This window comes from Corticium candelabrum, chromosome 6 (genome assembly GCF_963422355.1).
Source record: "Corticium candelabrum chromosome 6, ooCorCand1.1, whole genome shotgun sequence".
NCBI classification, from domain to species: Eukaryota; Metazoa; Porifera; class Homoscleromorpha; order Homosclerophorida; family Plakinidae; genus Corticium; species Corticium candelabrum.
Window position 1 is genome coordinate 906,516 of NC_085090.1, and position 27,181 is coordinate 933,696.

Here is a 27,181-nt window from a genome sequence, read left to right on the forward strand (position 1 = left end):
AATAAATAAATTAATTAATTAAATTCTAAAAAGATAATTTTAAATTTTACTAGACTTTTAGCTTGACACCTGTCCACATAAAAATATCATAAACGTGAGCTAGAGAATAATTTATCACCTAAATATTCACCATCAGAGTGTATGGTCACTCTGTCCAATTATCCGGGTATTACATTATTAACAATACAAATTACTAACCGACCAATCGCAGCACACAGCGGTCCGTGTGATTTCTCAAATCTCGCACTACCCTTACGCGTAGACGCGGACGTCGCTCAACTACTAGACAGCAAGACACGTTTACTACGTCGCACGAGCTCTCGTCTGTGTTGTGTAGCAACGCAACTTGCCACAATGTTGCTCTCACTAGCGCAGACCGCCGTCATTATGGAGGACGAAGATTACGGCGACGACGACTGCGACTCACGTTGCTCGGTTGAATCTTCACTTTTCGTCAAGAAACAAACAGGAACGAAGCAGAAATGGACGAGAGATGATGTAAGCCACGCCCATCGACCACATATGTTCCTTTCTTGTGTCTAGTTCGCCGACTCGAAGAGTTTTTTTTGTTAGCCACGTTAAATTTCTTTTAATTTTTGTTTTGTTAAAATTAAATTTGTAAAATAGAGTGTAATTTGTCTTTGTTATCCGGGACTTTTGTAACGGTTGCAACAATGTAGCTTGCAGCTGCGCTTTGATTTGCGCTGGTGCTTGCGATTTGAATGCAACTGTTGCCTAGGCTTTGACATTGATAAAATGCGTGTGATTATATCTTTTTTTTCTAATTTTTCGTTTGTAAAAATTCTATTTTTTATCCGGGCCGTTATTAGCGGTTGCGTAGCGCTCAGCTGCGCGTTGACTTGCGCCGAGGCTCTGATGTGTATGGAACTGTAGCTTGTCATGTATGCGTGTGATTTGGTTCGTTTTCAGCTGTTAGTCGAGTGTCTGGTGTAAGTTATGCTAACAGTTGTGTTGCAATTATGTGCACAAGTTTGTTCTATTTTTGAGCACACTCTAATTTTAATAAATCTGTGAATCGATGCTAGACACTTAATCGCACGTGTTTTATTGTAAACAAAATTTTGCGCTCTCTGTATGCATTGTGTTTGACTAGATAATCTATTGAAGAAAAATTGTGAGATGCATGTTGCTACTAAGATTTTTTTACATTTTCTTCTATTTGTTGTACGTTTGATTTAGGATCAGCTGCTGCTTCTTGTCATAAACAGTGATCGTTGTCAACATCCAATCAACTGGCAAAATGTGTCTCAAAATTTTTCTGGGAAAAGTGCTGGAGATTGTCAGCAGAGGTTCCACAAGTTGAGGCAAGCTGAGATGGTGAAAGGTGGATGGACTAATCAGGTTAGATTTTGTTGAATTGAGTATTACACACAGTGACACACACACACACACACACACACACACACACACACACACACACACACACACACACACACACACACACACACACACACACACAGTGACACACACACACACACACACACACACACACACACACACACACACACACACACACACACACACACCTTTACCTTCAGCTTGAGAGCCGTCCATTGAAGCATCAATGATAACGGTGTCACCGAAGGGGCAAAAACCAGAAACAAGGTATTTTTATTAAGTGACTGTCACTGTGTTGTCACTGAACAGAAACGAGAATGTCGTGTTTGATCTCCCTGTCTGCGGAAAGATCTTCCGCACAGGCATCTATACATTGTTTCTTTTTGGTTAACATTTAGAGCAGTATGCTATTGATTTTGTAGACTTGCTATGGCTATAGTTGGCCGACAATCATTGACCAGAGTCTTCCACTTAGCTCTATCTTGAGCGAGGGTGTATCAATTTGCCTCGAACACATTCATGGTTTCAAGTCATTTGACAGTGCATCCTTTCATCTCTTTTTACACACACACACACACACACACACACACACACACACACACACACACACACACACACACACACACACACACACACACACGAGTTATTGGAGCACACCAAATCAGTACACAGATGCACTAGTGAAGAGACAGAGTTCTTCTCTACCACTTGTTTCTTGGTACATGTAGGAACTTGGCATCTATCTGTTTATACATAATAATTGGCTGGTGTGTGTGTGTGTGCGTGTGTGTGTGTGTGTGTGTGTGTGTGTGTGTGTGTGTGTGTGTGTGTGTGTGTGTGTGTGTGTGTGTGTAAAATCAATCACACCAAAACTGTTGCCTCAAAACCTTGCACAAAGACTGCACTCTACACTCCAATGTACAATGAAAGTTTTGGTTTTATGAGGGAAAACGCATTTAATTTAATTAAGGAGATCCCTTTCAAGGTCTAGGAATTGAATCTAATAGTGAGGATGCTCTTATTGCTGTTTTAATTAACACTGCAAATTTTGCAGCACAAATCTGTGAATCTGACCAACAAGTCTTCTTGTTCTGGAGGAAGCGTCTCTTAATTAAAGGTGCCTGCTCACGATTCAACACGCACGTGCAGACACACCCACGCAATCTTGAAATCGTGTCTTTATGCACACATTTATTCATTTAACAGTTTGAGATGACATGCTGTTGAACGACAAAGCGATTTCTCCTTGTTGCACGTGACCCAAAAATTGGTGGAGCACAGAGCTCGCACTAGCGCGATGGCATCCGTACAGACATCTACCCATGTATGAAGTTGTAGACTAGCTTATTAGTGTACTAACGCATACATCTGACTTGCAGTTGTTGAATTTCTGTAGAAGAAACACAGCTACCGGAGTATCGTTTGTCGCTACGGGTATAGGCTAGTCCTCAATTCTAGCCAGCTCTTGTAGCTATCATGTAAATATAGATGCATGATGTGCGTTGCCGGCGGCTTCCGGCACCTCTCCATGGCTTATTTCACGCTCCAAGTTTCAGATGCCATCACGTAATGCTCTGTGCTCTACCCATTTCCGAGTCACGTGCAACTAGAAAACGATCGAGAAAGCGCATTGTCATTCAACAGCAATCTATTTCAAGATGGTAAATGGTAACTGTGTGGATAAAGAACTTAACACATTTGCCGTTAGCTTTCCTGAAATGTCAAGTATGAGGAGCGAAACTGCCGTGGCGGACAAGAATGTGATTCGCATTTATCTTTGTACTAGGAATAGAAGCTGTATGTCATAGAACGTGGTGCACTCTAAGATGTTCCCTTGTTCTGCTTCGTTATGACACAACTTGCAATCGTGGCACGTTTTCAAGTTTGCGTGGGTGTGCATGCACAGACACACCCACACAAACTGGAAATCATGCCTCTAGGCACACATTTATTCATTTACCAGTTTGAGATAACTTGCTGTTGATGGACAAAGCGATTTTCCTGGAGGGTTTCTTGTTGCACGTGACCCGAAAATGGGTGGTGCACAGAGTGCGCACTAGCGCGATGGCATCCGAACAGACATCTACCATGTATGAAGTTGTTGACTAGCTTATCAGTGTACCAACGCATACATCTGACATGTGGTTGTTGAATTTTTGTACAAGAAACACTACTACCGACAGGGTTCTTGCTACAGCATCGCTACGCTCAGAAACGGCGGATAGGAGTCCAAAGTCTTACAGCTAAGAACTGTTTGAGAATTCCATACTACTGAAACACGATACTAAAGATGACAATAGCCACAGATCTAGGCTCTTGCAAAATAACGCAGGATGATAGCCTCGCTCCAGATGTACGCACAAGTGTTGATTACAGTCTTGGATGCCCTTCCAGTGACCCGGAAAGCACATCTCTTTAGGTTCTTGTCTGGGAAGCGTGCACCTAGAATCTACTCTAGACTAGTCATGGCTTTACGGGAAGCAACAACAGTGGTCCACGTCAATCAACGCCTGACTAGACAAACTTCCTGTAGTTCGTCAAAGAAACTTGCGGATATGCAATGAACATCGCTAGAAAGGGCTTACTGGCAATCGAAGTTTATTTCCTTGCCAGGGCACTTGAATGTACGTTACACGCAATAGCTACAACGCAAAGTCTACCTCACTTGAGATCAGCTCCAGTGCGCATGTCTGACTGTAAAGAACAAGGACTGCATGCGTCGTGGACCTGCCCATCCCGCCACATTCTCAAAAATCTCTAGCGAAAGCCCTGTACCGGCGCATCGTCTGTCACTAAAGGTATTCCTCAATTTTAGCCAGCTCTTGTAGCTACCATGTAAAGACAGATGCGTGATCTGCGTTTGCCGGCAGCATCCGGCACCTTTCCATGGCTTATTTCACGCTCCGAGTTTCAGATGTCAGCACATGATGCTTTGTGCTCCACTCATTTCCAGGTCACGTGCAACTAGAAAACGATTGAGAAAGCGCTTTGTCGTTCAATGACAAGCTATCTCAAGACGATAAATGGTAAATGTGTGGATAAAACCCAGCAGACTTGTCGTTGGGTTTCTCGAAATGTCAAGCGAAACTGCCGTGGCGGACAAGAACACGATTCACATTTCTCTCTATGCCAGAAATAAAGACTGTATAGAACGTGGTGCACCCTAAGATGTTCCCTTGTTCTGCTTCGTTATGACACAACTTGAAATTATGGCACGATTTCAAGTTTGTGTGGGTGTGCCTGTGCATGTACGGTGAATCGTGAGCGGGCACCATTCATCTTCATCTCATTTTGATTGACTGCGGTTCTACTTTCTGACATCTGGGAACCGCAGAATGTGTGAAGTTGCATCAGATAGTCATGGTGTGCCACTATTATCTAACTAATATTCCCCGGGCAAAGGCCGGATCCTCCACTAGGTTCAGATTGATCACATTTGTAACAATATTCGACTGTACTGATTTTTGCATTTGACGTTCTAACTTTATTTATTTATTTGTAGGAGGACGACCAGCTGCGAGTACTTGTTGAACGGTATGGACCACGTCAATGGTCTAAAATTGCAGAACACATGCCTGGTAGAATCGGGAAACAATGTCGTGAACGATGGCACAATCACATCAACCCAGAAGTGAGGAAGACAGCCTGGACTGAAGAAGAGAACTGTAAGATACTCAATCTTCACCAAGAACTGGGAAATAAATGGGCAGAAATCGCAAAGCATCTGCCTGGAAGGTTAGACACACGCACGTGCCCCCCCCCCACACACACACACACAACTCGTGTGCCATACCTAGATGTGAAAATTGGAAACGAGTATCGAACTGAAGCCAAGAACACGGCACAAGCCTTGTCAACCAGAAATGATTGCAGTCGTTTTAATTAGAAAATGTTAGTTGTGACCAATGGGTCAGTAGATAATAGCCATAATGTGCACAGGCCATGTGAACTGATGGATCATCTTGGTGTATCTAGGGGCCCACATTCATTGACTTTCAAGTGTAGGTTTAGTATGATCTCACACTTGATGCGGACAGAATCATGAGTGACTGGACAAAATATTAGTTTGTATGGTAACTGTCTGCATCATGAGGTCCAGCTGATATTTCCCGTACTCAACCTTCACTCATTGATGACTGCTGATAGTATATACGTATACTCAGCAGCATGATACATCACTTACAAGTTGTTTATCATTATTAAATTCATTATTAGATTTTGTGTTTTTTGCTCTTGCAGAACCGACAATGCTATAAAGAACCATTGGAATTCTACTCTTAAAAAGGCTGTAGAGAATGGGTGGATGTCACAAAAACAGGTTTGTTTTCATCTTTATATATGTAAAGCTGGTGGCCAATTTGATGCTGTGGAAGTTTGCTTGTGGTAAATGGCAGGATGTCAAGCATTGTTGGTGTTTTGTTGGAGGGTTGTACTCTTACAGTTACTACCATGATGGCATTGCTATAGTTAGTTACTGCAGACTTTCATTTTTAGGACCGTGGTCACACTTGCTCTCCTTAATTCTAAAGTTGGAGTGCATTCTGTAGTGCTCCCATGTCATTAGGACGACTTATGTCTGAATCTGTAGCTCATGGTCAACTATAGCCTCGTACCAGACCCTCTAGCTGTCGTGGTAGTTTCCCGTATGTTACAGCAACGCCAAATAGGTCTCCGAGGCCTGGGTTTTCATATCTACAACACGTAGCACGACAGAAGTTGTAGCAGTGGTATTAACTATGGCAGATCTGAAAGAGCCACAAACGTGTAACTTGCTAAGTTCACGAGTTGAAAAGTTAACCATTCTTTTGGCTTTGAAACTAAGAGAGAAGACAGTCGCTAGCTAAGATCTGCTGTAAGTATTGGGAGAAAATTACACGAGATTATTGTTTGAAAGCAAGCAAAACATGACAGCTCCCAAGTTTGCCAGTGGTACCGAGTTCGTGACAAACACACTATCACTAGCCATCTTGGATCTTTGGCAGTAACAACTGGTGACTCCGACTTAGAAACTCTTGATCCTTTCTATGACATAGACACGGGTTAGGATGGCTGTGTTTAATTAATGCACATGTTATGGTAACTTATGGCATTTACTAAAGTGTAGCACCCGTACAGTAGATGTGTCTATGTAATCTGAATTGTAATCAGCAAAGTTTTAGTATAATGCAGCTGCTGAATTGTTGTCACTGAATGTGTGACTTGGAGTGACACTCTTCTTAAACCATGCAGGAGGGTGATTTGTCACTCTCCTTTGATTCTCAAACGTGAAGTCTAGTCTACTACTGCTATATAATTTACACAGTGCTAGAAATAACAGACAGACATTGGACGTTTCTGATTGGTTTGACAGCTTGTTTGGCCAGCTTGGATGTCGTTCAGAAAACATGTGACCCTACAAAAAACTAGACTAAGAGTCCACAAGTGAAATGTGAAGAAATTGAAATGATCAATGTAGAGGAAAGAGATGCTATAGTTGTGTTGGAAACACTCCTAGTAGGCGACATCAAAGATATTGTGCATGGCATGACCTGGACAACTTTTATGGTTAAGATGTTGCAGTAAGATTGCATTAGACCATGCCTAGTGGATAGGCCTTTAGATATACATTTAGTTCTCGGATTTGTCTGTCTGAAACTACACTGCAGGTTGGGTAAAATTTAATGGCACTTAATTAACATGAAGTGACTTATATGGGTATTATAGTGGTACTCTACATTTGTGCTACTTTCTTATGGTACTACCAGGGTACTATATGTTTTCACCATTCTAAGCATTGATATCACAGTCAACTCTTGTTTTTGTTTAGAATTCTGGGGTGAAGTTGGCTTCTGCACCTATACGAAATGGTCAGTACTGTTTACCTGTTTCACACACACACACACACACACACACACACACACACACACACACACACACACACACACACACACACACCATAAACCAGTCCATCTCAAAACTGCTGCTTCTTGCCAACCCAACAGTAGAGATCGCTCGCACGCACCATGACCATCGTTCTACTTCTTTCTACGCTGGAGATCAACTTCTTTCGTTCATGCCGTGATGCCATTTTCACTGCTGGACTACGTGCATATGGCCTCCGTCTCCAACGGCGATAACCGGAAATAGACGTAAAGTCGAGAAAATGAGTACTTCGATGTTGCAAGCAATCGAAGCACTTTACAACGTGGGAGTAGCACGACGGGTGTTCTTCGCAAAGAAACATGTTGCCGTAGGCTCGCTCCCAAACGCTGGGTGTGGCACTCCTGTCGATCTGAGATGGTTTATCTTGATGAAAGCCAGATGGTAAGCCGAAGAGGGTCAAATCTTCCAGAGCCGACACTCTCAGGAGGCTGTCATGCTACATTCGGGAACACACACACACACACACACACACACACACACACACACACACACACACCAGGTGACTTCTTTGGTTGTATTTACAGCAATTTCAAGAGGTGCGTTTTCTGATTCTACTAATGTGTGTCAACGCACACCAGATAAGGAAAAGTATCAAACAACAACTCGCAGTCCAGTAACCAGAGGAGAATGGTCATTTGATATTCCTGGACCCAATAACACAAATCGGGTAAAATACAACATGACAGTGATATCTGGTATATTTGTAATTAATTAATTATAATAATATTATTATCCTTTTATATTCAAAATGAACTTTTGCATGTTATGGTTAATTTAACTAAGTGTCAGACCAATTTTGGGTTTGCTTTGCAGGCATAACATATCAAATTGTAGTGTTCAGTAAGCCCCTGTTTACTACATGTCTGTTTCTCATCACTCGCTTGCATCCGAACGACAGGTTGCACTAATTTCACCATTACACGAGTGTGAGATACAACCAGAGCATGTGGATTGTATGTCTCGGCTTCTTCTTTGTTCGATTTTTGTGGGATGCTGAACTACATTATATATTGGTGTGGATTCCCCAAATCAGACTTCTAGTCTAGTACCACATAGACTAAGAGTAACTTTGATCTGTTGTGTTCCTTGAGTAACTGTGGCTGCTGGCTTCCGGTGTCACATGTACATAATGGATAATTGAAAGCTACGAGTCAAAGGGATGGGACTTCGAAGAAGTCACGTAGGGATGGGAGAAATCACGTGTCTTACGAGGAGTGGTATACTAATTCAGCTATGAGCCTATAAGAAAAGGACTTTGTAGAAGTCACGAGACTTAGCGAGTAGCGTACTCTAATCGTATAGGGCTGAACTGACTTCCGGTCTGGGGACTATGTGGCTGACTATGTCTGTCACACTGCAGGAATGTGCTACGCTTCCTTAGTGTGGCCCAATCACGAAACATTAATTCCTTTACGTCGTATGTGGCAACCAAAGATAATGGACGAACAGCCAATTGTATGCGCAAAACTTCCTTGAGAGAGTTTCTTACCAGAACAGTGCAATTCATGTTTGCAATTGTTAGTTAGTACTTGTCGGAAATAAACAAAAGAACTCACCTGTCTACGACTGATGACCTAAAATCGTTCACTTTCTTGGTTTTATGATATTGATATGATGACTCTGTACAGACATTTACGGACTTCGTTTTCATGTGAAGCGACGTTCGCCATGATTTCAAAACCGACTCTCTAGGGTGAGGAGGAGCGAAGCAACTGGTGGGACTGGAGCATCCACCTGGCAGTATTCTGTTCAGCACCGTTGCCGGTGTTGCCAACAGGAGTTGAGACAAATTCGTAGGGCGGTAGCATCCGCTTCCATTCTGTCTACAGTCGGTGGAAGGAGCAGTCGGCAGCCGGTGTTACATATGATCACATGATCTATTTGCGTAGATGAGACTGAAAAGGGAAATTTGCTCCAGTATTGCTTCGTAGCTTTCATTTGGAGCAACGCTCGACGGATGTTCATATATTGCTAGTGGTAATGGCTCACCTGCATCAGTTTGGGAGAGCCTGGCCCAGTGGGTGATGAGAAACAGTCATGCAACAAATTGGGGCCTTATCACAAGTGATGGTATTGAAAATTACGTTTTGTACCTTTGAGTGGATCAGTACTAGTCAATAAATCTATAGATATTTATAGTTTATTAGAGATTGGGGTTTAGATTTTATTTACTAGTTATCGTATGGACATGTTTAGGATTTTATGTACTAATTATCATATGGACATGTTGAGGATATCGTTGTTATTTCCTAAGGGGAGTGGCAGGTAAAAGTGAGATAGTTACTGAGGTGAAGCTGAAGTAGTTATCGATAGACTTGACCCAGTCTCTCTCCGCCCTCGTCATTCGCCGGATTGTCAATCCTTGGTGCAGAGAGACTGGTTTCAGACTGCCCATTGACGTCACTAAGTGCACACTATTATTGCACCTAGTTACCGATCTGTATCAGACACGGGAAGTCATCAGACATATGTTGTTCCAATAGACATCTCCTGGGAGCTGATAACATGCCTTTGCAACACAGCAAGGGCGGGTATCAGGGATGTGGAAGTGTGCCCAAAGCAGCTGGCACACAGTGCACACTATTGGCAGCATTTAGTGACGTCAGTGGGCGGTTTGAAACCAGTCTATCTGCGCCGAGGATTGACAATTCAGGGAATGACGAGGACGGAGATAGAGAGACTGGGTCGAGTCTAAGTTACCGAGACAATTAGCTGCCACTCACTCGATGCGGAATAACAACGATATTCGAGAGTCGTCCATACGATGAGTGATTTGTATCATGCAAGGCCATTGGTTGGTTTGAATTACCCTCATTTTGAGCTGTGAGTATGTAAATCTTACTTCTTACTTGTTTGTCAGTAACCATTCTGTTACTAATTAGACGGTCTAGATGCATTGGCCGTATAGTAGCTCATTAAAGGCATATCAAATCATCTGTGCATTATTGAAACCAGCTGTGTTGTGCTGTGATCAAAGCAATGGTAGGGTATCAGCGTACAGACGATTTGTACCCACTGTATTGACCAGTCAACGCTTGCAAAACCCACGTGACATGATACTAATGATAATTTTATAATAACTAGATTGGGTAATAGGCTGATTGCAGTGATGTCGTTTCAGCTATATATGAGCCATAACAAAAAGGATATTGTAAGTCACTTGACTTATTGGGTAGCGTTTTCAAGATGTAGGAGCACTGTCCAGATTTACGTGCATACTCAAAGACATGCCCTTTTAGGGCACGAGATAGACGGGAACTGGAGGCTGTGAGTCAATAAATAGAGTGCCATGTGTTGTGTTAGTTTACAGAATCTGAATGTGTAGAAATGCGGATTGTACCAGTACTCTAGCTAGTGCTAGATGTATTCATCACGTAGTTTACATTTACCACGATTGTTGCCTAGGCGCTACGGACGTGTGAAGATTGAACTACTGTCAATGTGGAAGCATTTTTTTCAGTTGTACATCTTCTGCGTAGAAACATTGTCACGGCCCTTGCAGTTCTGCTTCTACTCGCACGCCATTGCAGAATATGATATTCCATCGTTTCTGTCCTGAATGCACTTTGAAGTGCATGAACAAACGTTATGTGACACTTACTTTCTGAACGGCATTTCCACACATTTCTACGTGCAGGATCAGTAAAATTAGCTGTCTCTTGCGATCGCTGTTTGCGTGCAGCCCAAACTTGCAATATATTACAAGTCCAAAAATTCTGTGAAGTAAGAACGTAGAGTTTGTGGTAGGGTATCACATCTTTTAAGTGTTGTCGTGCTAAGATTGTCTGATTTCGAGATTTTGATTTTGTGTATACATTTTTTCAATCCGGTATCCGAGGCACCAGCGTGCAAAACATCTGGATAGTGCTAGACTATATGTGTGGATGTGTAACTTACAACAGACTATATTAATTAGTTTATGCTCAGAAATGTGTCATGCTTTAGTGCAGTTTTATCACAGAGCAGTATTTGTGTTTAGTTGTACATGGTAACCAGACACAATAGACGTACCGCCAATCACATTTTTTGCCAGAAAAGTTTCATTTGTGTTTGCAATTACAAGGCCTAGTCAGAAATAAAAACAGAACTTACTTGTCTGCAACTGTTAATGTGAAATCTATATAGACAGGTTTGCAAAGAAGCCTACTTGTTGAGCAAACAGAGCAAAGATTTTCCAAGCAGTCGTGATTTTAGTTATGCAAAACCACTAGCTGTGGTGGTGTAGCAAATCTTAGAAAGACATACAGAGAATGAAAGAAGGCATGCCAGATAAAGGGATCTAAACGAAGTCATAATGAGACACGTGATCATAACAGTAAGATGGTGATTTGTGTAATTTTGTTATTTTTAGGCAAATCAATTGAATATCAGAGAAGTTATGCCTTTATTGACATGTATTTGTGAAGATGAAAAGCATGTACAAGAATGTCCTGTTGACTCATCGTGTTTCTCAATGTACACTCATTATCCTTTTTCAATGGATGTGCTCAACATGTCTTTTAATGCTGGTGAAATGAAGGATACAGAATTGACTTTAACGTCAACAATGCTGCCTTCTCCTCACAAACAACTGGACAGGTATGAGAACACTTGGAATATGACTTACTATTAGCCTCGACACTAGGCCTTTGCTTTCGATGGTTCATCCACGCGAGGATAGCAATGGGGTGGTATCACATGATGTTGTCTCCGTAAAGCAAAGGGAGGCCTAGTAGCTCTTTATGTCATTAGACAATTTAACTAATTATGTCATTAGGAAACCCACTCTTTGTCGGTTTGTTTCATATTGCTAAAGACTTGCAAAAAAGATCAGGTGTGTTTTCGTTTACAGCAGGTATGCCATCATACCAAAGGTGTTGGAACGGAAAGGCGCGAAATGCAGTCAGTAACTATGCATGCTGGCCTTTGCGATGCTGCTTACTGTTTAGTTAGCGTAGAGAAACGAGCACAAAGACTGTACGGCCATGTTGTGCGCAAAAAGACAACGCGCAGACTCTGTCATCTCTTGTCGTTGACTAGAAGACTACGCAATAGCGATTAGGCTACTGTACATGTACACTTTTGTCTTAAACTATCATCGTGCTCCCGGAATTGATCGAAAGCCATTGCGACTACGCGTGAAATTTTTACGTGGCTGATGTCAGCCTGAAGCTACTCCAGAAGCAATCACTGCACACGACTAAAAGAGATACCTTTACTCAATGCGATGTAGGGAGAATACTGGAACTGTTTGCAACCTACAAACGCCCCCAAACGATATTCTTTGGTCGGTACATGTCTGGCGCACAAGCTGTTGTAGCACACTAAATGACACCTGTGACGTGGACGATTGTTTGCTGATCTCCACATGTTTCAGAGGAAATAATCAGGAAGTAACTCAAATGTGATTTACAGTCGACCAATCATCATTTGCAAAATAGGTCAGCTGACAAACTAGTTTGTCTCATGACATAAAGAGTTACTAGGCCTCCCTTTGCTTTACGGAAACGACATCACGTGATACCGCTCCGTTTCTATTCTCACGTGGAAGGACCACCAAAAGCAAAGGAAGGCCTAGTGTCGAGGCTAACTTACTAGTAAGTCTTTGTGGAGTTTTGTTTTTTGTGTCACTCGATTTGCAATTCACACTTTAGCAGACTTGTGTGTGTGTGTGTGTGTGTGTGTGTGTGTGTGTGTGTGTGTGTGTGTGTGTGTGTGTGTGTGTGGTAGCTCTAACTTGTACTGTTTGTCAGTTTCCAGGCTATAAAAGTCAATTTTGCAGCACCTCCAGCAATTTTAAGGCGTGGTCATAAAAGAAAGGTAAGCATCTTTATATGAATGTCATCTGGTTATAAGTGCTGAGTATAAATGTATACTGTAGATTTCTGAGTGTCAATCTGTACCTCATTCTGTGTCTGTCTCTACTCCTCAAAGCACTCCAATAAAGTCGTCATTTTCTCCATCGGTTTTTCTGAATAGTCCAGATACAGTCAACAGATGTCGTTCAGTAGCTAAAGAATCTGACCCATGTGCAGGACCATCATATACATCGACACCAAGGTTTGATTTCAACGAATACTTTAGGTTTTGTTAGCAAAGTCATCCTTGACCTGAGTGTTGATAATCTCATTCTCTCAAACTGCTCGTAGTAATAACTAATTATCTATAGTGTGTACCTCTTGTATAGTTGCATTAGATACAAAGTCCCATTTAGTTACCATATTGTGCAGGTGCAGTGTGGACAGTGTTAATTTAGATGATTGCGTTCATGTGATTATTAGTGATCAAACTTTTATTTACCATTTGGTAGATCTACTGTCAAGTCTGGTCGCTGCACACCATCTGCCAAGAGACTTTGTAGTAGTACTGTCAAGATGGAAAATGTTAACAAAAGTCTTCTGGATTGTTCTCCCTGCACTCCTACACCACTTAGAACAACAATTAGCAAAGACAGAAAAGTGGGACGAGCGTCAGTCAAGGTGTGTCACAATGTCGTCGATATTAGAACAAATGAATGAAAGAATTCTCGTTTAGGTTTTATCGCACAAGCTGAACGACATTTCCTGTAAATCAGACATTAAATGTAGTGATTCATCAAAGTTATGTACAGAAGATATGTCACAACAGTCAGAAAGACGTACGTTAGATCTAGAGGAAAAGTTTCAGCAAAAGTTACAATTGCAGCCGGTTGCTGATGTTACATACAGACCAACAGATGAACCATCATGTGACATTGCACTGGTAAGGCTGACAAGTTTGTCTTATTAAAATTAGTTAATTATGTAGGAATATGTAATGAAATTCAATGTAGCATTAAGCGTGTGTTATATATTATTGAGAAAGTGATTAAGTTATTTTGAGATATGAATGGACAAACAGAAAAATGAGTTTACTATTTACATTACAGTCAAAATGCGTGTTTCTAGGGAGTTACTCCACTGGAGGATTATGAGCGAGAGTTGTATTCTAGTGAACCAGCGTTTGCTCTCAACAAGGTTTGTGGCCTATGAATGTAAACCTGGACTGGTTTGTTGCAAACTATTGTTTGTCTTACATTTGTTTGCTTCTATGTAGCTGACACATTGGGAGCAAATAGCTTTGGGTCAATCAGAAGACCAGAAGACGCTGACTCTTCAAGCTCGCCGTTGGATTCGTCATTGTAAACCTCGATCTCTTTGGCTTTGATAGTCTGATGCCTGTGAATAGCAGATTTGTTCACTGTACAGTGACTTATTATTCATTTGTTGACGACGGACACAATGATGAATGGAACTTATATATATATATATATTATTGAAAAAGGACACTTTTAATTGCAAACATGACTTGTGCGTTCGCTCTGTTGGTACAACTAATAATCAACCAAATATTTCTTATTGCTTCTACAGGTTGCATGTTTTCACTCACTCATGCCCTTGCAACTCAGAAACTAACCTAAAACTTTAACTATTATTGGAGATGGCAAGGGCATATGGAAGGCATAGAAAATCATATTGCTGACTGTCTCTAAAAAGTTTAGTTGTGTTTACTCTAAGTTGGATATTCACGTGAAATCACTACTAGGTAAATCCATCTGTTTCAATATGATCACATGTGAGGTACTGCCATCACAACTCAATTTAGATGTTGCTATCTTTATTCAAAACGTGGGTGCAGTAACTAGCTATAGACTTCTGTAGTTACAAGCTTCAAATAAAAAAGACTTTGATGTCTTGGCAGGCACACGTTGTCTCTGTCCTTTCAACATACTTTACCAAGTCTGCATCAAATAAGGAATTCGCCTGAGCTTTCTTGTGCATTCTAAGAAATGTTACAATAATCAAACGACATTTAGCTTCTCTGTCCAGATCATTGGTCAGTCATTCAGCATTTGATGAGCTTGATGAAACAACAAAAATCTGTGTTCCTGTTCTATTATACTGACTGTTGACGAGGTAAACTTGTCTGGAGCAAGCAGTGCAGCAAATTTTTTCCAATAACCAGAAATTTCATGAGCTGAAACAACCAGATGTTTTCCACTCAATTTGCAGTCAGCCGCCAGCTTCATTTCTGTAGAAATAGATTTAGGTGATGCTACAGCTGCTGCAACACTTGATACTAAAGAAATGGATGGAAATTAGTACAGAACTTTCTAATCAATTATATATCATTTATATGAAGCTCTATTAATCTCTTAAATTACTTCTAATTTGCAAGCATTTGCTAAACAAGGTGCAAGCTCAGCAGTTCCAAGACAATTGCTAACATATTCAGTAAATATCAAAGAAAACTCTAACTATAAATAGCACACTTGTCACACACTGTCACCTAAAAACATGTAATGGCCTCTGTGAACACTCACAGTTCATGTATTTACTCAATGTTTATACTAATCACACAAAATGCACTACACTTACTAATTCTGTAGCCTCGAGATCCAAGCCTTGCCCCGTGACGTCGCGCAGTGCGCACAAAGGAAGGCTTGGCTTGCGAGTCTACTAATTCTGCATCCCACACTGAGTGACCATCTAGGTGCCATACCCACTCACATTATATTAAATGATCTTATATCTCCATCTCTATTGTGATGCTTGTGACTCATTGTTAATACTTTACAAGTCTGTCCTGTTATTAAGTCATGTTATCTAATAGGCACCGCTCATCACATCAGGTTTCACTGCTTCTTTCTTCATAGACAATACTATTTTGGTTTTTATTTTAATGTTATCAGTCAGTCTGAATATTGTTACTAGTCAATTTCAAAGATGTCACCTTCATTGTCTTATTCCGATATACAGAATATTTAAGTAGATATCCTGTAGAGATCATAAACTGTTTATCATTATAATTTGTGTGCTCACTTGCCAGTTGATCCATCACTGCCCCTATAATTGGCTGTGGAATATTACGAAAACCTGCTAGCAGTTGTTTAGCTGCCTTATATCTCGTCCTACTTCTCATGCCTTTACTTCAAACAAAGCCTTCAACTTGTTGGGACCAACAGAGATACCATTTGTATTATCACTGACTTTGCCCAATGTAAATCCCATCTTCAGACCAATAGAGAGCCAACAGTCACACCATTCTGCTATACAGTAGACAGAACCATATCTGGATCATAAACACTGCATGTCAGCAACAACTGTCAAGAAAAGAAAAATAATCAGTCAATTGCAATTCTACTAGTCTGTTGTGTACCCTCTGTTGTATCACTAACAGAGATGTCGTGATACCACATATCAAGTTTAGCAGGGGAGCCAATAAGTCAATGTTGTTTGTCTATCAGCATGTCGATCATCTTCTGGATAGTCATCCAGTGAAGTCAATCATTTCAGATCATATTCGTCTGGAGCTTCATCAACTGTGGCATGAACACAGACCTCAAACTGAAAGCCATATGCATCCATACCTCGTTCTATATATAGTGGCCGGCCTGCATGAGTTTTTCTATTATAGAGTCACGTATTAGCACATTGTCACACATTGGACAAAGCGCTTCATCTGGAGGTTAATTGTTGCTTGCAACTGGATGGACAGTAGACGGTAACAATGACAGCCTTCACAGTGTAGACCAACTCCAGATTTACATCTTTGGAAAGATGAAGCATCACCTGGTTTCTGCTGAGCTGAGGGCCTCTAGTGTACTTGCTGATCAAGCGAGTCACAAAATAGTAAAAAAAAGAGGTTTGAGAAAAGCAAGAAAACCAAAGAGCATTGAAACCCTTGGGAATAAAGAACAAAGATAGAGGAGATATAGAAAAGCAGAATGCTGATTGGTAGGCAAAGTGGCTGGTGATAAATTCTGTGATGACCATATAGAGGTGAAGAAAAAGTTCTGACCACGTTGAGCTGTGATATCTGCAGTGACTGAACGAGAAGCCAAGAATAATCCGGAAATTATATTATATTAAACAGCTGCAAGAGGATAAGAATGACATCATGGTTCACTTCTTCTACTTTTGCATTCTCCACCAGATACTTGGCAAGATCCCAATGCACGATCCCTTCGTCATGAAGCTTCTTGAGATCATTCCAAAACTGAGGATGAATCATTGACCGATCACGAACTGTGACAAAAATGGCCAACACATCAGCAACCCACTGTAAACGTTAGGAAGCACTTTCTTGTTGAGACCTGCAACATTGTGGTAGAAATTAATAGTTTCAAGGGTGCCAAAATATCGCTGAGCATGTCTGCATTCCTCACCTGATGAGATATCACACACCCTGGCAGCTAATTGGCAGACATCTTGCAGATCGAGAACTTTGTGCTTTTTCATTCTCAAAGGCCCAAACCCTTATCCAGCATGGCTTATGGTAATGGAATCTTCTCTTCCTCATCCCAATATTCATGAGCTATTTCAACAATCATTTTCTTAATGAGGAAATCGTTGGATCAGGATTGCCTGTTCCTGACTTTGTTGTCAACATGGAACAGCACCTGATAAGGACCTTCACTAAAGGGCACAATGTGATCACTAAAATTCTCTTCAGCGATTATTTCTTGCACTATTTGCTCCTGTCTTGCCATTAAACTTTTACCTCTTGCTTCGTCCTTTCTAGCCAATGATGTCTGAGTAGACGGTTCCGTTCATAGAGTTATTGAGAGAGGATGCCCCATGGGTTTGGAGCGCCAAGACCCAATTTGCATTCGATTAACTCAAGCAACGGTGTATGTCCTTGCCAGTTCTAACAATGTATAACCCAAACCTTTCTAACCCAACCAGATGGGGAAATATATTACCAATATAGCCCAAAAATCAGAACCACTAAGAGTACTCCTTAGCTCCAGGGCCACTTGGGACAGGGGACACATGCAAGAGCATGCAAGCATTTATCAGAACAGACTCCATTCAGCCCATCAAGAGATTACCAAATGCCGTCTGCGAGCAAGAGAATCGGTTTGGTAGCCTGTACTAAACAAACAGTTGAAAGATGTGGTCAAATCTTGTCATATTTGTACTCAAGAGAAAAGGAACTATGCAGATCTCGAGCCTATGATTGCATCAACGCTTCCGAGTTGACTCATTCGAATAGAAGAACAGAAGTTATCTACTCGTGATCGACTATTATTCATGATACATTGAAGCAGTGCCACTTGCTGGAACAACCTCCTCCGCTATAGTTTGCCATTTGAATGCAATATTTGCAAGACTGAATACCAGAGTTGGTAATCTCTGACAATGAACCTCAATTCTCCTCTCTTGCATTTAGGGCGTTTGACTTAAATTATCATACGGATTCAGACATAACACATCAAGTCCTCGGTACGTACCCCCAGAGCAATGGAGAGGCAGAGAGGGGAGTTGAAACAACAAAGAACCTAATCAAGAAGTCAGCAGATCCATATATAGCATTGCTAGCATATCATATCACACCACTAGCCAGTGGATTTAGCCCCAGTCAACTTCTGATGGGACGGCAGCTGCGCACTACTATTCCAACTCTCAAAGCAAACCTAATACCATGCACCGTCTGTAATCTTATTCAAACAAGCCAACGACGGCCTCAAAGAAAATCAAAAAAGCTGACTTCGATAAACGCCACAGAGTCAAAGAATGAACACCACTGCTAACAGGTGATCGACCCTGTCCAGACAACCAAGAATACGGAGAAGTTATCAGGCAGGCAGCGCCTCGCTCCTACCTCGTCAACAGTTCAGAGGGAATCATCAGAAGAACAGAAGACACCTCAACAAATTAACTTTCGACCACCGAAAGACAGAAATCAGATCAGCATGCAGACATTGTCCATTGATACTGAAGAGCAAGAAGACCAGCAGCCTACCCCATACGACAGGAAGCAGAGCCACTAACCCTGGGTAATGACAAAGAAGAGGGACAAACAGGGATGCCGTCGGGAACTCAAATCAGACAAACACAAGGCACGGTAAAAAGGTCGGGAAGAATAATCATTCCTCCTAAAACGATTAGATCTGTAGTACACAACACCTAGACATGCTTAGAACACTTAGAAAGGGAGCTGTGGTATAGTAAACTGTAGTAGTGTATAGTAAGGATGGACGCATACGGGGAAGTACTTATCAGAGGATAGATATACTCATCTAGCTAGCGCGGGAAGCAGTGTTCAGCACTACAGCACATACTACTAGTAGACTCACCCTGCATGTCGCTGGCGCCTTTGTCTGAACGTGTACCTCTCTACCATTCCGTCTTTGGTGTAGCAAAGATGCGCCGTCTTTCGAGTGGTTGCCATCCCGTCCTCGTCGCCAAAATGTGGTGTTTGTAAAATGACAGCTAGTATTAATACTAAGTATATATATATAGTATATGCTCCGTACGCTAACTCAACCAAAGCAGGAATGTCCAACCTCTATCCACTCATTCTCACACAACCTTCCCGGATGCAGGAAACCATACAACACCTGGTTAATTAAATGCGATGCCTTGTTAGCAAGTGTTATTTAGCACTGACTAACCTCAAAATTTGCTTGGCGTCTTTTCTGAGGTTGGGTTTTCCTATTTTAATGGTTGCCAGCCTGAATGGCCAACAACGTGCAATTTTGTTGCTTCCGTAGATGACAGCGATGCCACCTGTTAACTTGTAAAACAGGAATGGACCAATGTAATGCCACAAAGTTTTGGCATCTGTTTGGTCTGACTGCTTCCGAGAGCTCCAAATTCACTACCGCAGATCGAGGTGATACACCAGTTCGTATTTACTAAGCCAGACATCATATTTTTTGTTTGGTTTAGGCTACAACATTAATCTAGATGTTTTCCTCGCTCATTCATGGAGTATACTACTAACATTTGCTCGATGGTTGATAGAGCCGCGGCAGCACGGAGAGACAAGACGAAGAAAGAGAAGTATAGGAAAGGTGTTATCAGGAGGGCCTAGTGCTCAAGTCATCCCACTAGTGTTTGGACATGCCAAGAAATCTGCTGAAGATGTGAGGACAAATGGAGCGGAGTTTGTTACTAGTTGGAGAAACGAAATTCTTGACACGACTCTAAACTACGCAACGCAAGGGTTTGATGAGACTGTCACTAATGAGACTGTCACTGTAGGGGGGAAAAGCACAGTTGACTTATAAATAATTATTTGAAAATTAGTTTTCTTTTTCTTCTCCGTACCCAGGACACGTCATGTTCGTGGGTTTAGTTTTAGTACCCGTGCATGTTGTTCTAAATATACCGTTTACGTTGAGTTTCATAACTTGAAATGTATTAATTAAAGTGAAATGTTTAGATATATGTATTGACAAACAAATAGACAGACACCAGCCACATGTACAGAACACAGAAAGCACACGCAGGCACGGGCGAGCCCATACACACACATGCACACCCACAAACATACAAACAAACAAACCAACATGCATTACCATGCGGTCTTGGCCTACCAGAACTAAACGCATTACTCACTTCTAGCAAGATTGATCACTTAGGAAAAATGCTAGATTTTTACTTGATCCATATTTTCCCGTAAACAACAGCATCTGCTCTGCAATTCAAGAGAGACGATTTATGTCTAGAGGAAGAGAAGTTGAATTTATAGAGCCACTCGCAGTTACTGAACGCGTCTCCAACTATTCCATGTCTGCTGGTCGTGTAGAATCTCCCATTCACTCTCACGACGTGTGCCTCCCAGTGATGCAGCTGTTTACTCCTATTCGAGTCAGTTAAACTGTGAGTCACGTGATTATACGGATTACTCAATCCGTCGCGAAAGTAATTAAGTTTGTAGTCGCCTTTAGTCCTCACTCCCCACAGCGGCACATACCGAATGGCGCGAAATGCGTCAAAATTAAGCTTTTCGTTATCCATCTTTTGCAAGTAGTATGTGCGTGGGCTGGGCGACCGATCACCTGTATGCACACTAATAAAAGCCGACGTGTAGACCCTCATGATCGTGTCGTTATATGCGTTGTAGACCTGATTGAGTTGAATTTGACTGAGACTAGCCCACTTGTCTGTGCGATCAGCCAACATGTTGTCCTCGTTTAGTCCGTTTACTGGGTATTTCTTCTCGTACGAAGCATTGGCCGCCTTGACGACCGTCACCAGGCTCCACCCGCCTCCGTCCGTTAGCATGTCGCAGTAGACCTGGAAAGCTTTGCTCGCGTTGCCACTCGCACTCGGATCTATCCAATATGATCCGCTTGGTAGTTTCCCACGCTTTTGCAGCACGTCCCGGCAAGTGATTCCCGCTGTTTCGGGTGTGTCGCCAATCTGGTTGACCCTCAGCGCTTGCGACGACAACCGTTTTATTTCCGTCTGGAGCGCATCGACGGAGTCAACGAGAAAACTCGAGCAGCGGTAGCGATTCTCTCCCACATTCCAGACGAGAATCTCACCGTCTCGTGTGCACTCGGGCACCATGGGCACACACACATCTAGAGTTTCGTTGTAGCTCATCCCCTTCCTCTGGCATGCAATGAACCCCTGCAGACGAACATATGCGGATGCTGCGCCGGATTTAAGTGTTTTCAATTGAGAAAGAGCCTTTTTCAATTGGGATTGTAAGCCTAGAGTCTGTTGGCTGAGGTTGGAAGAGCAGGAGAACGTACTGGTTGTGTGTTCCCAAGCTATCACCTCTCCATCACCGGAACAAGAAGGCAGCGACAGCATGCAACCATCTGAAGACACATTGAGCCACAATCCTTTTTTAATTGCGTCGTTGCAGTTTGCTGCTAAAACGGAAGAAATCTGGTTTCTCATAAGTTGAAGTTCTTGTCGCACGTCGTGCAGACTCGTTTCATTCCCACTGTTGTGGCGTATTACGACGTTTCCACTTGCTGCGTCCAGAACCAAATCGTTGCCTCGATAGTATATTTCTGCCTCGTCGACGTCATCGGCGTAAACGAGATAAAGCAGAGATAGAAGAAGAGACAAGAACAGTGAAGGCATGCTAGCCTGCAGCGTCGAAGCGTTTCGTGGTAACTTGATAACGGAAGCTGACCATAAACACGTGCTTCCTGCGAAGCTTGTCTATAATTTGCGGTTCGTTAGAGTCTTCTGGCAGGAGAAACTGCAATCGGCATTGCGAAATACGAGAGAGAAGAAAGAGAAGTCAGAGACACATTGTCTGAATTCATGACTTGGAGTGTAATTTATAGCCTAGACATGCAGCTAGTTGACAAGTATGTTGCAAAGAACCTTGAGACGGGTATACTGTTGGACGGCTGCCAAGCAGTGTCTGTCTTCTTAGTTAAATAAAGACTGCCTTCACGAATACTGTACTACAGTAGTACACTACGCCAAGAGTTTGCTCTATATACCCTAGCTAGCAAACTACACTGCAGTAGTAAGAGCAGCGTGCAATTGGTATCAATCTACACCATAATAAGTATGAAACAGCAAATTTGAAATGACTGATGTGACAGATTTGAAATGACTGTAAATAGAATTTGAAATAACAATTAAATGACTATATGAAATGACTGTGAATGAATCTGATTTGACTAATATTAGCATAATGACAATTTGAACTGACAAAGTACGAATTTGATCTGACTTAATGCAAACTTGAAGTGGCTAATTGCGAATTTCATGTGAAAATGATGTACAACAAAACCGAAGTAGACGCGCTGCCGCAGTCGTACATGTTTGCAAATCCCGTACACACGGGTGACTAGCACGAGAATAATGCATGATGCAATTTCGTCTATGGGGGAGAAAGAAATTAGCACGAGCCATTTGCTACCGATCGACATTTCGTAAAGCGTACAAAGGCCAGTAACCCCTTCTCTCTATTGCGTGCGCTTTGTGCGCTTGTGACATCCTCTATAACTTTAAACGATCCCAAATAATTAAATGTTGGTACTTTTTCTCTTCCCTAGTTAATTCGCAGACGAAATTGTGACGAGTTTCAATTAAACGGTTAGCTTTTTCACGTAGTAGCAAGCAAACAAAAAGTGGTTCGGCTTAATTAATGTGTGCTAACAGGCATGTGTAAGGTAAACTCGTATTTCAGCGGCCTCTGGGAGCTGCAAAATTGGTCTGGAAGTTTTGAGACTATACCCGACTCTAGTCGACAATTGCAAAATGTGCAGTTTGCATGTATGTGTCACAGTGATCACTAACGTAAGCTGTTTTTATTATATAAATAGACTATATTTATCTGAAACGGAAGTAGATACTTATGGCTTTATATAAATAGACTATATTTATCTGAAACGGAAGTAGATACTTATGCCTCTGGTGAAAGTCCAGTCTAGAAAAATGTGGCTCGATACTACGGCCCTGTAAGTACGGCTTCGTCTCGTAGGCACGAGTTCTTACTGATTTGGCTGGCGCACTCCTTACACCAGTCCACTTTTTGAACATCTTTTAGACATTTGAAACCCTATACAAGTATATTTGTTGTATTTCCGCAAATGTACACCACTCCATCCCCATATAAGCAGGACATCCAGTTAGCTACTAGCTAGGTAATCTGCATGGTTATTAGAGTTAGGGTCACAAACGGGACAACAGCTAACAAGCCGGTTAGAACAGTTCTAAGGAGTTTTTCTATAGTTATATCGTCGCGTTAATTAAATGTATTTGATTTGTTGCGTTGCAACACTGTATAGTCTGATAGTCAAGTAGGCTAATGAACTTTCAGCAGATTGCTGTCAGTAGGAACAACACATGGGCTGGTACAGTTCTTGCTTGTGTGTCCGTGATTGCTATAACACAGATGAAGAAAGCTCATAGCTAGGGGGTGCACGCCTACCGCCCACTTTTCATGATTGGGATAGAAAGCATAGTGAACAAGAATATCATGCATTCTATTAATAGTCAGTTATTTGACTCAATAATGAAGTAACCATTGACGATTGTACTGTATTATAAAGTGCTGTATTGACATCTGACAGCGAGCTACTGACAAATTTCTAGTGTATTAAATTTAATTAACAAATATTGGTCTTGTTAGTGCATGGTAACCTAATTTACTCTCTATATAGAGTTGCTAATTTTGAAACAAAATAAAACAAGTGCGCATAATTTCATTTTAAATAATTCTAATCGTTTAGGTAAAGATTACATTTTGAAACTCCCATATAAAAGGCCATGCTTTTCTAGAAAGAAGCCGTATGATTTTACTTACTTTTTGACATTGGTCTGTATGGTCTAATTGCGCGAGATGCATGAGTAATATTAATAGACAGCTCTAGCAGTAGAAGTACTTATGTGATATTTTGGTCAGTCAAATGTCACGGATAAGCCATAATCCCTTGGTTATTAGACAGTCTCGACTCTTGCGTACTCCGACGTAGCCATGCAGCCTCTCCCCCTTTTACTTCCGGACGACGAGGTGCAATATGTGCGATTCATTGTGTTGAGAATTAGACACACTTTTGTAGCCATCATATTTTCCTGTTTTGTGATTATCTTCAAATGCGTTTAACTATAACGTTGTTTGATAGTAATGAGAAGACGGCTACCTGGGAAGCCAAAAGTGATTCAGAAATATATCTGTTCACAAGTATAGTTTAACTAAATAATTATAACAGGTATACGCAATGGCTATTGCACAAAGATCCAGTTCATGTCAATCAAAGTTGGGTCAACAGTTCTATACATATAATAGCTTAGCATTATAATTAAGCATGTACCCTAAGTAAAGTCTGCAGCATTGAGTAGTAACCCCTTTTAGAAAATGCCGCGTCTAACAAAGATATGGCATACATATTAAATGTATTAGGTGCCTTCTTAATTGCCATGCTGGAAAATCATTTGTTAATTAATTAAGCGCCTTCCATTAATAAAAGCACTTGATGGTTTTGGTGAATTTCTACTCCTAATAAGTTTTCCACTTGAAAAGATACTGCTGTAATTAGACAGACAATAATTATTAGTTGTCAACATTCACAAGACAGTCTATTTTGTAACTATAGTCAAGTGAAGTTGTGGCAGTAATTATTGTACTACAAGATGGTCTCAGTAAAATTGTTTCAACAGAAAACTACATTTACTATTAAAGAGAAATGATTCAGGGGCGTAGCGTGACCTCTAGAAAGTGGTTAAACTTCACGATGCTACAAACCACGCCCACTTTTATAAACACGCCCGCTTTTATAAACACGCCCACTTTTATTTTGCTTCTAATTGACTGGTACAGTAGAATCAGTGCCAGGTGTATATACTATACACGGCTGTGGTCCTCACACGTATTTACAGTCCACAATTTTTATGACCACGCCTACAAACAATGGGGCTATATATCCCGGTCTAGCCCATGCTACGCTACGCCCCTGAATGATTCATTTTACCAACAACGTATCATTATGACTGGACTAACTCTAGGATTCATATTAAAAAATACACAAACGTTTGACTTTAAATTTCGCAGTTACTTCTGCATTGTGCTTTGGTTGATTGGAGAGAGAGATAGAACAATAGCTTTATAGGCAGCCTATGTTTTTAAGGAGTGAATGTCTCTAATTCAGTAGCGTAATCCATTGTAGTTAAAACAAGAATCCACTTTATAATACCATCTATAAAAGGTATCTTTACTTACAGTGAAGAGACCAGGTCGACTACATTTCATTCTGCTGTGCTCTGAGATACTGTCTCAAACTCTTGCTCCTTGACGTGATGGTTATATCGTCTCATTACTAAATTCAATGTACGTCTTGCAGTTGCAGTAAGCAATCATAAACCCAATTTAAACAACTATAGAATACACTTGAATGACTGGAGTTTGATTTGTTATTATTGTTTCAATAGCTCTATTCATTTTATATACGAACATGATATTGACGTCCAACACGCAATTGATGTCTGTGACAAGCTATATAAATCCGAAGTCCAGTTTGATCTACTCTTAATCTATATTGTACTCTTAAATTTAATTAATGTAATCTACTAGCATTATTTTTGTATTGTATACAAGCCTTTGGTTAGACACCATCTTATTTTTGTGTGTGTGTTAATTGTTGTCAGAATGCATGGTAAGATCGAGACTATACCAACTGACTGCTGATAGTACTAAGAAGTCGACTGAAAGCAATAGTAAGACGTTAATTTAAAGAGACAAGGTACCATGTGTAGAATCGATGGGTTGTACTGTCAGGATGAACAGAAGTATGCTTTTCTGTATGCTGAGGGCACAGTGAAATCGCAGAAGTCATGAAACTGTGTTTTATTGGTTCAGAAGGAGAAGGGGTAAACGAAACTCCTAGAGGCTTTCAAACGAGGATAGTTGAAGTGGATTTTCACAGACGAGAATCAAGCAGATGGCCCATAATATGAAGAGAAACGCACAATTAATTGGTATCAACGTGATGACAGCCGATGTTCCCCAGTAGTAGGTCGCTTCTCACTGGGACCATGCAGGTCAAAAGAACTTCCACAAAACTCACCGTCTCTTTTTGTCTCCAACTCGTTCTTCATCCTGCTGGTGAGTTTAGTGAGAGAAAAAGAGAGACGACTGTGCAGTGACGAGGAGTTATGACAAGAGCTTCATGCAGTACTGGCTTTCGTTTCTTAGAGCCAGCCTTGACAAATGTTTTCTATACCCATAGTGTTGATAGCTGCCAGGAGATTACTGTCCCGGAAGACGGGAGGTTTTACAGCGTGTGGTTGACGTCTATTGTAAGCTGTTCAAGGCAAGATCCACATCATTCAAGCTTGTTTGTTCTCGACTGCAGAATGAGCAGGTCACCTGAAATGAAACAACTAAGAACTGTTCTCTGTGATGTGAAGCGCCTGTTACATGAGGTATGATCATAAGACTAATTTTTCGAACGTAGGGGCAGCTGTGCCTTGTCAAAAGTCGTGGTAGTTGGGCGATCGAGACGGTTAGCTGCTGGACGCAAGAAATTATCCAGTTTGTTATGCTAGCTTGTGATTACACACGATGTGTTCTTCAGTATTTTTGTTTTTCCATTTCGTCACCTTCCTCGCTCTACATGTGCAAGAGCATTGTCATTTGCACGTTCCTCGGCTGCTAAAGACAGAAACTGCGTTTCTATAGTGTTTGTTTATAC

At 41.3% G+C, this 27,181-nt stretch overlaps 2 protein-coding genes and 1 long non-coding RNA gene across 4 annotated transcripts; 1 reads left to right on the plus strand and 2 right to left on the minus strand.

Moving 5' to 3' along the window:
• Window positions 1–239: 239 nt before the first annotated feature.
• LOC134181032 (myb-related protein B-like) lies at window positions 240–14,611 on the plus strand. 2 transcript variants are annotated; one of them, XM_062648229.1, is made up of 13 exons: window positions 240–498; window positions 1,201–1,362; window positions 4,862–5,094; window positions 5,599–5,677; window positions 7,166–7,205; window positions 7,806–7,948; window positions 11,633–11,859; window positions 13,014–13,080; window positions 13,142–13,320; window positions 13,571–13,739; window positions 13,795–14,001; window positions 14,187–14,255; window positions 14,335–14,611. In XM_062648229.1, exons 1-13 carry the CDS (start codon window positions 355–357, stop codon window positions 14,443–14,445), a joined length of 1,830 nt encoding a protein of 609 aa, XP_062504213.1. In that variant the 5' UTR covers window positions 240–354; the 3' UTR covers window positions 14,446–14,611. The 2 variants fall into 2 exon arrangements, with proteins under 2 accessions (XP_062504213.1, XP_062504214.1); XM_062648230.1 differs by lacking the exon at window positions 240–498 and adding an exon at window positions 696–950.
• A 240-nt stretch (window positions 14,612–14,851) lies between these two features.
• LOC134181033 (uncharacterized) lies at window positions 14,852–19,810 on the minus strand. The gene is made up of 3 exons (XR_009970061.1): window positions 19,361–19,810; window positions 16,101–16,350; window positions 14,852–15,357 (listed from the first exon to the last, which is right to left on the minus strand). It is a non-coding gene; the product is annotated as an uncharacterized LOC134181033 (long non-coding RNA).
• A 623-nt stretch (window positions 19,811–20,433) lies between these two features.
• Window positions 20,434–22,133, minus strand: LOC134181139 (uncharacterized). Its single transcript, XM_062648350.1, has one exon. It carries the CDS (start codon window positions 22,110–22,112, stop codon window positions 20,667–20,669), a length of 1,446 nt encoding a protein of 481 aa, XP_062504334.1. The 5' UTR covers window positions 22,113–22,133; the 3' UTR covers window positions 20,434–20,666.
• Window positions 22,134–27,181: the final 5,048 nt, after the last annotated feature.

Coding starts and splice junctions, on each gene's coding strand:
- LOC134181032 (XM_062648229.1), top strand. CDS start 355: ATGTTGCTCTCACTAGCGCAGACCGCCGTCATTATGGAGGACGAAGAT. Junction 499..1,200: donor AGAAATGGACGAGAGATGAT/GTAAGCCACGCC, acceptor CGTTTGATTTAG/GATCAGCTGCTGCTTCTTGT. Junction 11,860..13,013: donor CCTCACAAACAACTGGACAG/GTATGAGAACAC, acceptor ACTGTTTGTCAG/TTTCCAGGCTATAAAAGTCA.
- LOC134181139 (XM_062648350.1), bottom strand. CDS start 22,112: ATGCCTTCACTGTTCTTGTCTCTTCTTCTATCTCTGCTTTATCTCGTT.